The 17,011-nt window shown below is 39.0% G+C and overlaps 1 protein-coding gene across 2 annotated transcripts in view; it reads left to right on the top strand.

Moving 5' to 3' along the window:
* TMEM116 (transmembrane protein 116) overlaps nucleotides 1–15,701 on the top strand; it is a 54,618-nt gene extending 38,917 nt beyond the window's left edge. For both annotated transcript variants that reach the window (XM_019641628.1, XM_019641627.1), the window contains exons 5-10: nucleotides 1,802–1,851; nucleotides 2,751–2,834; nucleotides 3,184–3,322; nucleotides 10,586–10,730; nucleotides 11,325–11,398; nucleotides 12,167–15,701. In XM_019641628.1, the coding sequence (XP_019497173.1) occupies nucleotides 1,802–1,851; nucleotides 2,751–2,834; nucleotides 3,184–3,322; nucleotides 10,586–10,730; nucleotides 11,325–11,398; nucleotides 12,167–12,373 (699 nt within the window). In that variant the 3' untranslated portion in view covers nucleotides 12,374–15,701. The remainder of the gene's footprint in view (nucleotides 1–1,801; nucleotides 1,852–2,750; nucleotides 2,835–3,183; nucleotides 3,323–10,585; nucleotides 10,731–11,324; nucleotides 11,399–12,166) is intronic.
* Nucleotides 15,702–17,011: the final 1,310 nt, after the last annotated feature.

The raw sequence follows: 17,011 nt of genomic DNA, 5'->3' as shown, positions 1-17,011 counted from the left end.
TGAGCTGAGCTGCTGCTGAGCTGCCAACAGGTGGCAGAATGGCTCAGCTGGTGAGAGCACATGCTCCTAACAACAAGGTTGCCTGTTCGAGATGGTGGGCTATGCCCACCCGCAACTAAAAACTAAACTTGGCACCTAGAGCTGAGCTGCCACCCGGGTGGCTCAGGGGATTTAGTGCATGCTCTTAACAACGAGGCTACTGGTTCGACTCCTGCATGGAATGGTTGCTACACCCACCTGCAACTAATTGAACACAGCACCTTGAGCTGAGTGGCACGACTGGACTTGGAGATGAGCTAGCTGCGTCCTCCACAACTAAGATTGAAGGACAACTTGGCTGTTCCCCTCTCCCAACTCCCCAACACTGTTCCCCTCCCCACAATTCCCCAATAAAATCTTAAACAAAAAACAAAAGAAGAGAGAGATACTTTAAAAAAAAGAAGAAGAAGCCGCCATGGATGGGGACAACGTGGGGGAGTATTTTTCTGAGGCTTAGGCTCCTGTCAGGAAAACTAGTCTTTGAAGAAAAGGGAGGGAGCGACATAAGATTAACTGTCATATATAGTATTCTACTGCTTTCTATGCATACAAAGGCACATACTGTACTTTTCTTTATATAACACATGCTGCAACACTAGTTCCAAGAAGATAAACTCTAGCCAAAAAATTTAACCCCACTGCCTATTATTCTATCATAGGTTTATACCAGGAGCCTTGAAGTTGTTTTCTTTTTTTTCATTTCTGAGTTCTCTTTTAAATACCCTAGCAGGACTTCTGCCCTAAACTTTTTTCAGTAAGCTTGTTACCAGAGATTCATTGACAGCCAAGTAAGAACAAGAATTAAACACAGGATAGCCACCTGATGGATAGAGGATAGAATAAAAAGAGATGGAGGGACATGGGTGGGAGAGGTAATCAGAGACTAATTTAACTTATTTCTCATTTTACCTAAAGTCAGCACTGGCTATCCTACTTGAAATCATTTGCTATTCTTCATTCAAAGTTCTCAAGGAAAATAAAGGCCCCATCTCTGATTATTGTTTAATGCTCACTTAATGCTTATTGTTTAATGCTCACTTATCCCTGACAGTGCCATTCCAGATGTTCTCTTCCTTAAAATAGAAAACACACACACACACACACACACACACACACACAAACTTGTTTTCTATTCTCTTATCTCTTTAAGGTGTTCTGTTCATCTTTCATCATAAATTCCTAGTGGGTAGGGAACACTCTTGTATAAGTTGTTTTCCAGTGTCTAACACAACTGGAGATTTTTGAAATATTCTTTTAGAATCTAACAGGTCTTGAAGGGCTTATAATCCAAAAGGCTTATTTCACCCTGCCCTTATTATACTAACCCTGGCCTATTATGCTGGTCATCTTATACATATATAGATTTTCACTCCACCCATAAGGTCTGAAAAACCCACACCTCCTGGATGTAAAAGAGAAGAGGATTGAACTGTTATTAGAAGATGGAACATTGTGTAATTTCTTATTTGCCTTTCTTCTTAAGAAAATTTTTCTGGTATCTAAATCTTATATTAAGCTACTTCCTGCAAGTTCTTTCTGTGGCTATTGTTACTTTTTAGAATAAAATTCTAATACAGATAAAATTCTCTTAACCTCCAATGCTAAGGAACTACCTATTTCATTGAATTTTATAGCAAATATTGCTTAACTAAGCAAGCGGGCTCTTGGGAACTTTTGTTCTGTCAAGTGGTAAATGATGACCTGGTATTATAATATGATTGGCAATATCCTAAGACATTACTCACATTTATTCTTTTCATAGGTTATAGATAATACTTATCGAATTGGTCAAATAGCCATCATTTTGTCAAGGTAAGATTTTTGCTTTCCTTCCTAGAAAGGTGTATACTCATTATTCTGGATTCTAGGTGGGAAAAAATAGGAGAACAGTACCCTTTATTTCCATTGAGTCTGTGATGTGTAGGTCCTCATGGCGCTTTACTGAGTATTAAACAACAAATACGTGATCATTGGTTCCATTTTCTCAGGTAGAAAGGCAGTTTGAAGTTACAGATTTGGGTTTTAGCCCCAATTCTGTCACCAACTCTGTGTGACCATAACAAATATTTCCCTTTAAATCTTTGCACTCCTAAATCCTTTTAATATATCATAAAGAGTTGTAGTAGGTGGCTCTTAAGATCTCATCCACCTTTATAACATTGGGTGTTATAAACTCTTAAAATTATTAAGCCTATAAAGGGTGTGGATCTCACCTAAGTGGTCACATCAGAATTGGTTTTAGATTTTGTAACTTTTATTCCTGGATCTTTTCCTCTGGATAAATAATTAGTTATTTAAAAGTATGCTTTGGAAAAGTTCCCAGGAAGGGGCTGATGAGAATGAAGTTATTCCTGGTCACCATGGAAAGTAAAACAGACTGAGCGAGCACAGAGCTCCTTGTTAGATTTTTTCTTCCACTTTGACCCACTTAGATTTTTATTTGACCACACAACTCCCAGAGACTGTCTATGAAACTGTTAGGGTTTCATTACCCTACGTATAAAATGCATTCCTCACTCCCCTTCCTGGGAACTGGAAAAGAAGGTGTACTTCAGATTTTTGAAGTATTTTTCTTGAAGAGATTACATGTGTATGTATTAGTGGAGAGTGGTAGGGCGATGGAGATGGGAGAAGAGCAAGATAATATTTTGCAAATGGAAAAGGGCATGAAAAAGTCTGAATATTAGGGTGATAAGTTTTTCTCCTTCCAGCCTGATACCTTTACTATTGATGATACCTGTATTCTGTCTGGGCAATGCCAGCGATTGCTTCCTCAACTTCAGCCAGAGCCACAGGTAAGTAAAGACCAAATCTCTCATTTTCATGGTGGACTACACCTCACCTATTCTTTTCTATAAAGAGAGATGGAAGAAGACTTTCTACATACATTTTGGCCAAGGTGCTTGTATTATTGTAGAAATGGGCTATGGAACAACGTGTAGTCAAGGCTGAAAATACTTAAGTAGGAATATAACACAAAGTGACTAGAAGACAATGTGTCTATGAGAAAGAACAAGGCATTATGGGCAAGGGTTAGCAAAATGATAAGTAAAATTCCTTACTCCTTATCTTTTGTTGCACTGATAGGCCTCTCTCTATTCTTATATCTGTATCAGTACTCTTGTCCATTGGTTCTCTTCCTAGGTGTATCCTGATATACTCATCACCATCAGCCATGGCTGAACTCCTGCCTCCTGCCAACACATCCATCTGTAGCACACTTTATTTTTATGGACTCGCCATTTTCCTGGTCAGCTTTCTACTCAGCCTCCTCACCATTGTGGTATGGTGCCACCTTACTGCCTTTATGAAAAGAAGGGGTGTAGGGAGGGATGGGGCAGTATTCTTAGGGCCTGGGAAAGATGGGATGGAGAAGCACTTTCTACAGTCATAGAACAAGAAAGTAGCTAGGAGATATTGACAATTTAATTACTACCTCAGTCCTTTGGATTTCCCAAGATCAAATGATAAGTGGAGAAAAGAGCCTGTATTCATTTTGTGGGAATTATCCTCATGGCAGATCAGACCGGAAAACTAATGTGTGTCAAGTATATCCTTTATCTAGAATGACACTCTGGAACATAGAACATGTGCTTTAGTTTAATTTTCTAAGTAATGAAAGAATTTTCTTTTCTCAACTTTTTATTAGCTATAAATTTGTATTTATGCTCTGTCCAACTGAGTTAAGAGGCTCAGGCAGTTAATTAAATATTCATGTGACCTCATCAGAATGATGTACAATTAAAATCAGATATGGGATGGGACAATACATTTTTATATGTAACTGCCTAGTAGAAAGTCACTAAGCAAGCAAATATGCCTTTTTATTTGCCATATCTACTTTTTTAGTATAATTTTCTCCTCTCTTCATATTTCAGGGATTAAACACTATCTGTCTGCAGAAGAAATTTATCCCACAAATATGTTTTGTTTCCTAGCACAGTTAGTACATGTGAACCAAATGTAATTGTGTAGAATTTCCTTTCACAACTCAAAAATAAGTTATGGAGATAGCTTAGCTCAAATCTGCAACTTTCTGAAGAGTGTATAGTGACTAATTTATATTAAATTGGCTTTGATGGTTTGCATTTAGAACTGATTGACAAGAGAGACAGGTAGCCTGGCACCCTGGGGATTCCTGTTTTCTTCTTCAGAATAACCCAGGTGTTTTTGGGCATTCAGTATTAACATTTTCTGATTCTTTTTAAATCAACAGATGGTGAATTGATTCTAGTAGACAAATATTTTCAAATTTAAGTTCAGGCCTCCTTTTGATTCCTATGTCTGTGGGGAAAGAAACTACATGGCTAAACTTAATTACTTATAAACTTAGAGAGTGGATCTGGATTATTAGGGAAAGGTTTCAGATTTGATCAGATTTGTTACCAGGATTATTGCTTAATTTACTCCCCACAAAAAGCACATTGGACTTCTGAACTGATTTATATTTCTTTCCTTAGCTAAACCCTATAAAGATAGCCCCCAAAAGGAAGGGNCAGCCTACGCTGTCGCTGGTGACTCACGGCAGCCCAGCTCCAGGTCAAGCTGTTGTTCACCATCTTAGCTGTAGAGGGCACAGCGTCACTGGTCCATGTGAGATCCAAATCGGCGGCCCTGCTGCTCAGAGCTCATGCTCCCAAGCCAACTCTTAACCAATGAGCCACTTGGCCAGCCCCACACTTTGTTTCTTTATTTCTGATTCTTTCAGTATATCACTTAAGTGGTCATGGCAGAAGACATTTTTATGATGTTAGCAATTTTAATTTATTTAAATGTCTATATATTTTAATCTTATTATATATGTCTTACTAAGTATTCCAGTCTCCTTATTTCTGCAGTATCCATTCTGTTGTGGTTTTTTTGAAAGAGAATGTTTTTAAGGGCACCATGGAGTAAATGAACCTGGAGGGCCTCCCAACATACCTTTTTAGAACAAATGAAAGTGGTATATTCTCATGCACATGATGAAACTCAATAAATAGTTCTTGACTGAGTAAATGGTGCTAGAACATTGTGAAAAGAGTATTTGAAGATGCACCAGGACATCTGTCTTCTAGACCCAGTTCTGTCATTGATTTTTCATCATATGATGTGTTGATCTATGTGATCTTTAATGTCTCATCCAACTCTAAAATGCTATGATACTCTTAAGTCCTAATCTGACTGACTTCTTAAGAAGATATTCTTTTCTTCTTAAGAAAAGAATTGCTTTTTTCTAGACTTGTTCTAGATACACAGTTAGAGAAGGGCAGAGGCATAAAATGCTTTTAAAACTTTTCTTTTTCTTTTTTGCTGTAAGGAGAAAGGACAGTGTCGGAATCATTGAAAAAATAATGTAAAGAGACCCCCTCACGCAGCATCCTGGACAAATTATTAAAGTCTATACAAGCACTGTTCAATAGAATTTTTTTTAAGCTGAGCCATCCTGCCACCTGTTGGCAGCTCAGTGGCTGCTCAGCTCGGGCTGGGCATCGAACCGCTGTTGCTCAGAGCTCAAACTCTTGAGCGAGCTCTTAACCAACTGAGCCACTCTGCCGGCCCTCAATAGAATTTTTGCAGTGATCAAAACATTTTATTTATTGTCCAGCTCAGTAGCCACTAACCATATGCAGCTATTGAGTACTTTAAATGTGGCTGGTGTGATTGAAGAACTGAATTTTTTATTTTATTTGATCTTAATTTTAATTTAACTACATTGTATTGAACAGCACAAGACTGTATTCTGGTGCCATTTTCTCTTGTTTACCTCAGGGGATTCAACACTTATAATTACTCTTCTGTATTTTAAACTTGTATAGTTTCTCAGCTCTGTACAATTTAGAAATGACCCATGGCTATATATATTTTTACATGTTTGTTTATATAATCCTAGAATCCTAGAGCTGGAAGATACTACTACAAAGAAACAATTAGTTCATTTCCCTCCCTTCAGGCAGATGAATGTCTAAAAAGTTCAACAGCCTTATAGGGGTAGTATTGCAAATTTTTATTCCTTTGTTCCTTCACAAACTAAGAGACTGACTGGAATTTGGGAGCGGTTATTCAGTCACAGTCATTCCCTGAAGAAGTTGCCATGATGAGAACAGAAGCCACATATGCAGGGGGCTGCCAAGTGGCTCAGTTGGTTAAGAGCTTGCTTAAGAGTGCGAGCTCTGAGCAACAGGGTCACCATTTCGATTCCCACATGGGCCAGTGAGCTGCGCCTGAGCTGAGCTGCTGCTGAGCTGCCAACAGGTGGCAGAATGGCTCAGCTGGTGAGAGCACATGCTCCTAACAACAAGGTTGCCTGTTCGAGANATGACATAGTACTTCATTAGATTCACACATTGTAGATTTTACATTGTTGGGTATTAGATTTCTATATATACACATGTATGTAAACATATATTTTAATTTAAGGGTTTGTTTTGGATGTAGTTAACTCAATCTACAATATTTGATTCTTTTAAGGCTTGCTTATTTTTCACAAGCATAATTTTAAGCTTTGATTAGGGCAGTCTTTCATATACAGCTAATTTGGTCCCATTAGTGAGGCAATACTCTTATTATTCTACAGTACTGTCATTCCTGCATGTGTATTAGGAAATCTTTCTACCCTGGCTAATGGGAACACAAACTATTCTTTTGGGGATTCCATTAGAGATTGTTCCACCTACTCCTCTCTGGTGGTTCTTTTTCTGGTGGGTGTTTTCTTCTACATACATAGATCAGTAGTTAATCAAAGACTTGAGGGTACCTCTGCAAATATCCAGAGCACTGTATCTCTGTGTGGCTCCTTTTCCTCTAATAATCTGCTTCAAAAATTTTAACTGTTTTGCCCCCCCAAACTCTGAACTCTGTCTTCTCAACTCACCAAGGCCTGCCTCTGTTTGGATCCCCTTGGATTCCCCCTCACTGCATTCACTTTTTTCAGCCAGTGAGCTGGGGCACTTGATAGACTCAACTTGTTTGTTTTTCTTTTTTCAGGGATTACTGTTCTACACTGATTGTTATCCAGTGTTTGAAAACTTGTTCACAAATAGTATTTTCATATATTTTGTCCAGTTTTTAGTTTTTAAGGCTGAATAGCAAATTCTATTACTGTTATTTCATCCAAGATGGAAGCAGAAATTCCTTCCCTTAGATTTTGTCCTGCTGGTTCTTTGCTATCTTGTCAATTCTTTGATGCTTTTAAAGATTTAAAAAGCATGGGAAGTCAAAACACAAATAAAATATGTTTGAAGAAATAATAACCAAAGTTTTTCCAAATTTGATTCAGATATAAACCATCATATACAAGAAACTTAACAAAACCAAGCATCAGAAACATGCAGATAACCACTATGCTATATATTTGAAACTAATATAATATTGAATGTCAACTGTAGTTGATGATAAATAAAACTAAATTTAAAAATAAAAATAAAATAAAAACAATTACATTTTATTGTATCTCAAAAAGAGAGGCATACAGAAAACACCAAGGCACATCATAATCATATTACTGCAAACCAGCGATAAACAGAAAACACCAATAACATTTAGCATGTTAAGTTCTTTCAAATGGAAATTTTGGTTCATATAGCCTAGGCTATCATTATTAGAAATGGAAATCCTTATGGCTTTTCAATTAAAAAATAAAATATAAAAGATTCTATGATATTTTCATAAAAGTGGAACAGTTAGGTGAGAGGAGTTGGATTATGCTGTGGTTCCTCTGAACAGTCAAAAGGATAAAATAAGGAAGCTGGGACATGTTTTAGGTAGGCCTGGGTAGAATATCCATGTTTTACGTGGTATGGATGCTAGATGGTAAGTTACTAATAGACCAGCACTTAAGATTCTTATAGTAGAAAATAATGGAATAAATTGAAGGAAGTCAGAGCGGGGCAGTTATGATGGGTTGTTTTTTTTTACCTAGATATTCTACATTTCCTCATTTCTCTACACCGTCAATTACATCTGGTATCTGTACAAAGTGCTGAGGATGAAACACACCCAGAGTGGACAGAGCACATTTCCCGTGGTAAGTTTTATTCAGAGCTATAGTTAAGAACAGTATGCTAAAACAAATTTGTATGTCCTTAATAAACAGTGCAAGCACTCAGCACTGGATAGGTGAATTCATGGAGGTTAATAAAAGAAAAACCATGTTCTCATTGAGTTTCCATTTTGTTGACATGATTTCTTCTTCTCTGATGCCACACACACAAAAAAAAGTGGCGGGGGTTTGATTATAGGAAATGTTATTTACAGTACTGCCATTCCTGCTCGGGTCTACTCAGTATGGGAAATAGCCCTTCCTGGCACCATGCCAATCCATCATTGTTGCTAAAGACGAAGATCTTGGAGAAAGTCAGGGAAAGTGCTTAGTTTGCTAACATGGGATTGAACTACGGGCACTGGAAAGGAGGGAGAGTGTTTGTTCTGCTCTGCTGTATTTCTTCAGTGTGTGTGCATAACAGTTATTGGTTTGCAGAAGGGCAGAGGAATTAATGTGTGGTAATCAGAAAACAAGATTAATCCAGAGAGCAGGTGTCTTCCCTTCCTTGGTTCACAAAGAGTTTTGGACACTGTCTAGCATTACAATTATAAAAGAGAACACTAAGTCAGTACATCTGGATTCTTTTCTTTGTATATGTATGTGTGTGTGTGTGTGTGTGTGTGTATATATTTATTTATTTATTTAAAGATTTTTATTGGGGAATTGGGAGATGGGAACAGCGCTGGGGTATTGGGGGAAGGGGAACAGACAAGTTGCTGCCTTTTTNTGTTCAATCTTAGTTGTGCACGGGCATAGCCCACCATCCCATGTGGGAGTCCAACGGACATCCTTGTTGTTAGGAGCATGTGCTATCACCAGCTGAGCTATCCTGCCACCTGTTGGCAGCTTGGCGGCAGCTCAGCTCAGGCACAGCTCACTGGCCTATGTGGGAATCAAAATGGTGACCCTGTTGCTCAGAGCTCGTGCTCTTAACCAACTGAGCCACTCGGTTGGCCCTTGTTCATTTTTTTAAAGTCTTTCTTCTTTAGGTATTTCATTTTAGATTGTTTCTATTTTTGTGTCTTCAAGTTTACTAATCTTATCTTTTGTAGCTTCTAATTTGCCATATTTTTATTTTATATATTATATTTTTCATTTCTAGAATTTCAATTTGAATCTTTTTTATATCTTCCATTTCTCTACTTGTCATGCTTATGATTTCCTCACCTTCTTGGACACATGAGGTATGATTAAAGAATACGGTGAATGTTTAAATAAAAATAATTTATTACAGTAAAAGACACATTGCCATTAATCCCCCTCAAAATACTCCCCCTTGCTTCAAACACACTCATCCCATCGTTCTTGCCATTTTCTGAAGCAGTTCTAGAAGTCCTCTTTCATGAGTGTTTGTAGTTGCATTGTCATGGCTGTCTCGGTGTCCTGAATTGACTCAAAGCATTTACTTTACATGGTCATTTTGACTTTGAGGAAGAGCCAGAAGTAGCATGATGCCAGATCGGGTGAATAAGGCAGATGAGGATACATTGTAGTGTTTTTATTTGATAGAAATTGCTGTACCAGAAATGATGTGTGACATGGAGCCTTTCTGCAGTGATTAAACGATATGGTGAATACTGCTGCCGAGTGCCATCCAATGGAAAGGCAGGGATCTTTAATATGGGAAGCGGTGCGTCAAACCTTAGTAACAGTGTGTGACAAGTTTCAACTTATTTGGTGCAGTCAGTTGGATGTGAGCTACATTTAAGAGAAGGTGTGTTTTCAAGTGTGCTGTAAATCATTCTCCATCATGACAACGCTCTGTGTCACACATTGCTTCTGTTATGGCGATTTCTGTCAAATAAAAACATTACAGTGTGTCCTCAACCACCTTATTCACCAGATCTGGCACCCTGTGACTTTTGGCTCTTCCCCCCAAAAAATGATTCAGGACACCAACGCAGCCACGACAGTGCAACTAAAAACACTCACAAAAGAGGACTTCTAGAACTGCTTCAGAAAGTGGCAAGAACAATGGCGTAAGTGTGTTCGAAGCAAGGGGGAGTGTTTTTTTTTTTTAAGTTTTTTTGGGGAACAGTGTGTTTTTCCAGGACCCATCAGCTCCAAGTCAAGTCATTGTTTTCAGTCAAGTTGTGGAGAGCACAGCTGAGCTCCAAGNAGTTCCAAAGTATTTATTTTAAGTGTATTAAGCATAGAACATTTTCTAACACAATCTGTAATAAAGCGTTTTAAAAGAGAGTCTGGTTAGATCTTAGTTTTAACATCTCATGCATATTGTGATTAGCCTCAGCGAGAAGAAAAACCCTGAGGACTGATGTAAGGCTAATGTATTGAACATGATAATAAGTTTGACTAATATCTGTCCATTTTTCTAGTCAAGCAAAAGTTCATTCTGAAGATAATTTTCTCTCAGCAAAAGTTTGGAATCAAATAGTAAAGACAGAAGAATGGCCTTTCCTGCTGTCAGATCCTAAGAGAATGATCCCTCTAAAATGATAAGAGGGTCGACTTGGGAAGTTTTTAAGCCTTGGGCAAACTACTCACTGCTGTACCCATGTCTAGGTCTTACTCATCCAAGCCCAGATGCTCTATAAGAAGTTCGTAAAATCAACTGGCTTTCTGGGGAGTGAACAGTGGGCAGTGATTCACATTGTGGAGCAGCGAGTACGCTACTACCCAGTGGCTTTCTTTTGCTGCTGGGGCCCAGGTGGGTATCCTAATGGAAAGAGCTGGGCAATGAAGAGCACACCTATTGGGTTCTGATCAAGCAGAGTGGTCTCAACCCAGAAGGATGACTGCAAATTCCTGTCCAGCTTGTAAAATTTATGTTAGTCCCACCCGTATTTCTAGTTTTTTCCAACCTCCGTAACTTCTTTTGCTTCTTATGTTTTATAAATTAAGAGAATTAGACATGAGATGCAACCTGATATGAGAGGAAATGTCCTAACATAACTCAAGAGATATCAACACCTGCCCTTCCTACTACATCAGGTTGTAGTGAGGATCAGATTGGATAATGTTTATGAAAGAGCTTGGTAAACTTGAAAACACTGAAAAGTGTAACTTACTATCTTCCTGTAGTATGTCTTGCCACCACTGCTACACTAATATCTGCAAAGTTTAATCAATGAGGACTAAAAGTTGAGACCCAAGGCCCAGTGGTTTCTATAAGTGGTTAATCTCACTGCTAGCCTTTATTATGCCTACAACTTCCATTCTCATGGGGCTTAGGCATATATAAAGAATTTTATGCTTAGGCAGTCAGGGCTGGGAACAAGATTTATACTTTGTGTTTTCACAGCTGTCATTCTGATGGTCATAAAGCTGATCAAGCCACAGGACACCAAGCTTCACATGGCCCTCTATATTCTCCAGGTAACACCTTCAACATCCAGCATCTCTGTTCTCACACCCTCTTAGCCTATTCTGTTGCACTGCCATTACTCAGTAAGCACAGTTTTCCCCCTCAGGGTATTTATTTCTACATTGCAAAAAATACAATGTATTATTTATATTTTGTTATAAAGAATATGAAATTTTCGTCACAGATGAGATATATACTTTTGTGGAAACGCTGCCATGCATTTCATAGCATATGTATGTCTGGTCAACTTCATTTTATTGATGTGTTTTTAAAGAATGAGTAACAAAAACCAAGATCTACCAGATAGTGTTCTTATGAAACACTGATAGTGACATGATACTTTCCTATCTTTAATGAGTTAAATGGGATTAAATAACTATTCTAGGTGAATGGGAAGGGAATAGTAGAGGAATGGAATGATTGTCTCTTTTCCTCCTTTATCAGATTTAAGAAGGCTTTTTGGGATGACTATACTGATAGGGCAGTTTTCTCAAAACCTAACCTGGGAAATGGGGTGATTAGGAGGGGCATTGAAACCATATCATTGTCCTTTTGTGTGTATAGTAAGAAATATGATCAACTCTCAGTCATTCATGACAAGGTATGGTGTGAAGAGTGAGTTCAGAAAGAGCTAGAAAAAGATTAAAAACTGATGCCAGTTCTTGATGTATGAGATAGAGGAAATATAACAATGCTTTATAAATAAGGGGAATGGGGACTATTCCCTGGATCTCTGAAAACCTGAAGGATGGGTTCCATTACCCCTTCATCTCCTCCAGGCTCTAACAGCATCATCCCAGGGTCTGCTCAACTGTGGAGTATATGGCTGGACACAATACAAGTTCTTTCAACTAAAGCAAGAGGCTCGGCGTGATGCAGACACCCAGACACCATTATTATGCTCACAGAAAAGATTCTATAGCAGGGGCCTAGATCCATTGGAGTCTACCCTTACTTTTGCTACCAGCTCCTCCACCGTTCTTTGAAACTATAATACTGGAATATCCAGGAACTAGAGTTATTCCACACGAAGGGATTGGGAAGAGTGTTGGAGAACAACATCTTAAGTCTTTTCTAACCATACCTTAAACTATGAAAGTGAAAGAGAATATAAGTACCATGGTTAGTAGCTATTAGGTGAATTGGACAGGATCTCTTCATTCTCAGATTCACTAGTGATTCTTAAAGTCTTTGTTCAGGGAGATGAAGCCACTTTCCATCTAAAAGACTCATGTTACCTCAATTAATATTGGATTTGTGTAAGCCTTTTCTAGAAAAATTAATTCCAGGTTATTATTTTTACATGTCACTTCCAGGCTCTCTACTCCATGGTGCAGGGGAAGTAGGGTGGCATGTAATAGTTTGCTCAGATCTTGTCATTGCTATTACTGTCTCTGAGGTTGGACAAAGAAAGTTATGGGTTTCTGTTCTTTGAAGAGGTTTAGAAACTCAGAATAAGCAAGGACAACAGCTATGAAAAAAGTGACGGTGGGATCCTCAGATACACTATATCCTAGTCTCTTATATGGTCAGTGCTCTTCTAGTTCTTGGCAGTATGGACCATCCTACGCTAGAAAATTAATGCCAATCTTTTGAAGTTACAGGGGATAAGATTTAAGAGACATCATGACTAAAAGAAACTCTAGTAATCAAAAACTCTAAACTGTCATTCACAAGTAGAAGTCCAAAGTAGGTTTCTATGCCAGTACATTGAATTAGGTGGAAGCATATGAACTTGCCATTTTTGTAGGTGAAAGTGATCTAATATCATCAGTATTACATGGTTCAATCTAGCAGTAAGTGCTAAATATGTTATAGAATAAATGAATGAACAAATGAATGAATGAATGAATGAATGAATAATAAGTAGACTTTGAACCTTTTGGGAAAGAAAAGATTCCTGGACTGCAGAGTCACATTTATGAGTAAGAATGTCTAATCTGGGATACTATCCTTCAACTCCTTATCATCCCTGTTTATGGCTTAAAAAAACTACACCCCAACACCATGTGTCCTGCATGGGGAACTGGGTGAGTGTTTGGTGTTTTTCCGTGTGTGGGGGCCTTTGGATGTTTTCACATATCAGCCTCCCACATTTTACAGCTTTGGCCTTGCACTTGCTGAAGATCTTAAAAATCCGATTAGATTAACTGCCAGTTTCTAGACCTGTCCCTCTTGGTATTCATGTAATTATAGCCAATTGGAGGTACCATTAAAGTATTCTTGGAGGTCACCCTCATCCACAGGTGGCAGGGTATGGTTGCCTTTAAAATTTTGCAATTTTTGCTGCAGGATCCAAATGCACAATCTGAACTCTTCTTTAGCCAGCATGAGGGCAGACAACAGTAATCTTTTTGACAATGAAGGACGCTGCCACAATCACATTCTTCTTTATCTATTCCCTTATTCCCACCATAGGACTTTTCAAAGTAGCTTTGGAGCTAAGGTTTATGAAACAGACAGCCCCCTCTGTGCTTATGTAACGGCTGGTGGAAGTAGTGGAAGCTACAGTTGCTGAAGCCCATATCTATAGTAATAAGTTCATGCATACTCATGCATTGCAGGCCACATGGTCACGCTTCATTCTCAAGTTGTGGCCAAGTTCATGAGCCATGAGAGCTGTGTAATGTGCTGTAGCTTCATGACAGAAAGGTTGTTAGCAGTGCAGATACCACTGAGAAATGCATGGCCATGGTACTTCCCGAGACTTTGGCCAATAATCACATGAGCAACATCATGCTTCACCCTTCTCAAAAAATGCTAGTCTCTCCAGCAGTCAAAATTTGAAGTATTTCCTGCAAATCCAGGGAGATTTTTTCACTAGGTTTCTCGCTCTCCGTATCTCTAACCCAGTAAATTCTGCTTTCATATTTAGCTCCTTCATGTACCTGTTGACCAGAGCAAGGGCATCCATTATCATTTGTGTAGTTGTTTTATTATTATTTGGAATTGCTTATTGTCAACCACAATAAACATTTCTACATACTTGGGAAGTATCCATGTACAGGGCATAGGAACTGAGGGTTCTTTCTGCACTGAAATTGAGAAGTGGTTAAGAGCTCCCTCTATTCATCTCCACCGACTGCACAAAACTCACCTGATTTTTAGGATAGGCTGTAAATTGTATGCTCAAAATTCTTTGAAGTTTCAATAGGCTTGATGTAAAAGTCAGTGCCATCTCAGGTCAGGATTCCCTTTAGCCCTGAGCAAGTGTTGATAGTCACAAGAGAATACCCTCTGAGTATCCAGTCACCCTGAATAAAAGGCATGTCTAAGTTCTTGACAAATAACCCTTTCTTTTGCTTCAAATTAATAATGTGCCATTTTCCTTGTATGAGCAGGACATGGGCCACATTTTCTGTTTTTTCTCTCAGTTCTCTGAACATCACTAGGTTCCTAGGCATGACTATTTTGTAATAAAGATATTCCCACTCACAATGCATCCCTTGAAGTATAGTTACTATCAGCAGTAAGATGACATGCAGCTTAATAAGGGAAGGGCCCATTGTCAAGCGTCCCACCTAGGGATTCCTGGAAGACAAATTATTCCAAACCTTACCCATGACCACTTGATTTCATGGAAGAAAGGGCAGAGGGGAGGCAAAGCAACTGACTGGGATTGTCATTGTCATGGCCCAAGTAAAACAGCTAGTGATCCAGACCTCTGTCCCGCAGTTGCCTTCCCTGAGACCCAAACCTTTGTGACACAGTTGTTTGGCCAAAGCTCAAAGCTGTGCTGCCTGCCAGAAAGACAGCTGCTCCCACCCCGAGTATTACATGACAACACCTGCCTTTTGGCTGTGTCTTTTCCTACTGTTGTGCTCTCTCTCTTTAGGAGTGTCCTTACTTTGCAATCTCCCCCAAGAACAAAAGTATTTTGCCCGTTAGCTGTACTCCTGCTGTCTTAGTAGAGGGGTATACCAAGGAAAGGAAACTTTCAGAGGCCCCGTCAGTACTATGACCCAGAATCAGGCTCTGAGAAAAGAAAACATATAACCACCTTCTCTTTGTCCCTGTCCCCATGGAACAGCCTTCCCCTCCTGCCATCTGTTATTCTTTTGAGTCGTTGAAACTAAAGGTTTCAGAGCAGGGGTTTGTAGATCCCTGGGTAGGTCACGGGCCTCTGCTGTCTAGTGCTTTTTACACCATTTCCTACTCTGTACCATACAGCCCTTTTCAAACCTCCAATACTTTTCCTTTTCCCCCTGTTATTCACAATATGTTTATTTATTTGCCCAATCCTATAATACATGTAAAGTATTTTTAGAATAACCCATGCCTCTGTGACTAGCAAATATACTAACTGGAGAACAATATTTGTGTTCAGTGGTTTTTGTCTTTGGCCTTACGATATGAGGTCAAAATAACGTCTTCCAAAATTATTTAGGTTAGTACTTTTCCATCTAGACCTATTCGGTATGGTTATATTTTTCATTTTTAATATAGTTACGCTCACATTTTACTGTTTGTATTTCCTTTTGGCTTGTAAAATGCTACCATGATTCTAAGTGAGTACTACACAAAAACCTTACTCAGAGTACACCTCTTTGAGCCTTTACCCTGTTCCCATGTCCTCATTCTTTTCATACAGTTCTTACTCACCAATCTCAATAGTACTTAGTTTATTTTTCCTGTATTTCTTTCTGCACAAATTAGCAGAGACAAGTATATATTTTTTACCCCCTTCTTTCTTAGGTAAATATAGCATAACATTTTGTACTTTCCTTTTTAAACTTAGAGATACAAATCAGTCCATATCAGTTTGTAGAGATCTTTCTCATTCTATTTATTTATTTATTTATTTATTCATTTTTAAGATTTTATTGGGGAATCGGGGAAGGGGAACAGAAAAGTTGCTGTCCTTTTGTTCTTCAGTCTAGTTGTGGAGGATGTCGCTTCACTGTCCCATGTTGGTATTGTGATCATTGCGCTATTCCCAGGTAAGACAGTTGCTCTCCGGCCATTGGATGGCTGCTCATGGCAGCTCACAGCAGCTCACACTGGCTACCAGCTGCTCACGTTGGCTGCTAGCCACTCATGTGGTAGCTCATGGCAGCCCACTGCAGCAGGGGCTGCAGCCTATGTCGTCATTGGCGACTCATGGTAGCCCAGTTCTGGATCGAGCTATTGTTCACCATCTTAGCTGTAGAGGGCGCAGCATCACTGGCCCTCATATGGGATCCGAACTGGGGCCCTGCTGCTCATAGCTGGTGTCCCAAGCCAACTCTTAACCAGCGCGCCACTCGGCCGGCCCTCATTCTTTTCTTAAAGCTGCATAAGTACTCCCATTTTGTGGGTGTACCATGATTTATCCAATCATTCTTCTATGTATGGGCCTATAGGTTGTTTACATTATTTTGAAATTACACACAATACATCAACAAATAATTTTACGTGTATGTATATTTTTGGAGGCAATTCCTAGGATGGGAAGGCAGTGCTAACTGCATATGTAGCTTTGTTTGATATTGTCAGAATCCTGTTCAGAAAGGTTTTGACAGTCTGCATTCCCACTAGCAATATATTAGAGTGCCTGTTTCCCTGCAGTCTAAGCAACAGACTATGTTGCCATGCCATAGATTTTAATTTTCACCAAACTGATAATGTGAGAAATGGCATTTCAG

Source organism: Hipposideros armiger, unplaced genomic scaffold, assembly GCF_001890085.2.
Source record: "Hipposideros armiger isolate ML-2016 unplaced genomic scaffold, ASM189008v1 scaffold_62, whole genome shotgun sequence".
NCBI lineage: Eukaryota > Metazoa > Chordata > Mammalia > Chiroptera > Hipposideridae > Hipposideros > Hipposideros armiger.
The sequence above is the reverse complement of the archived record's forward strand: the minus strand, read 5'-3'. Positions and strand labels throughout refer to the sequence as shown.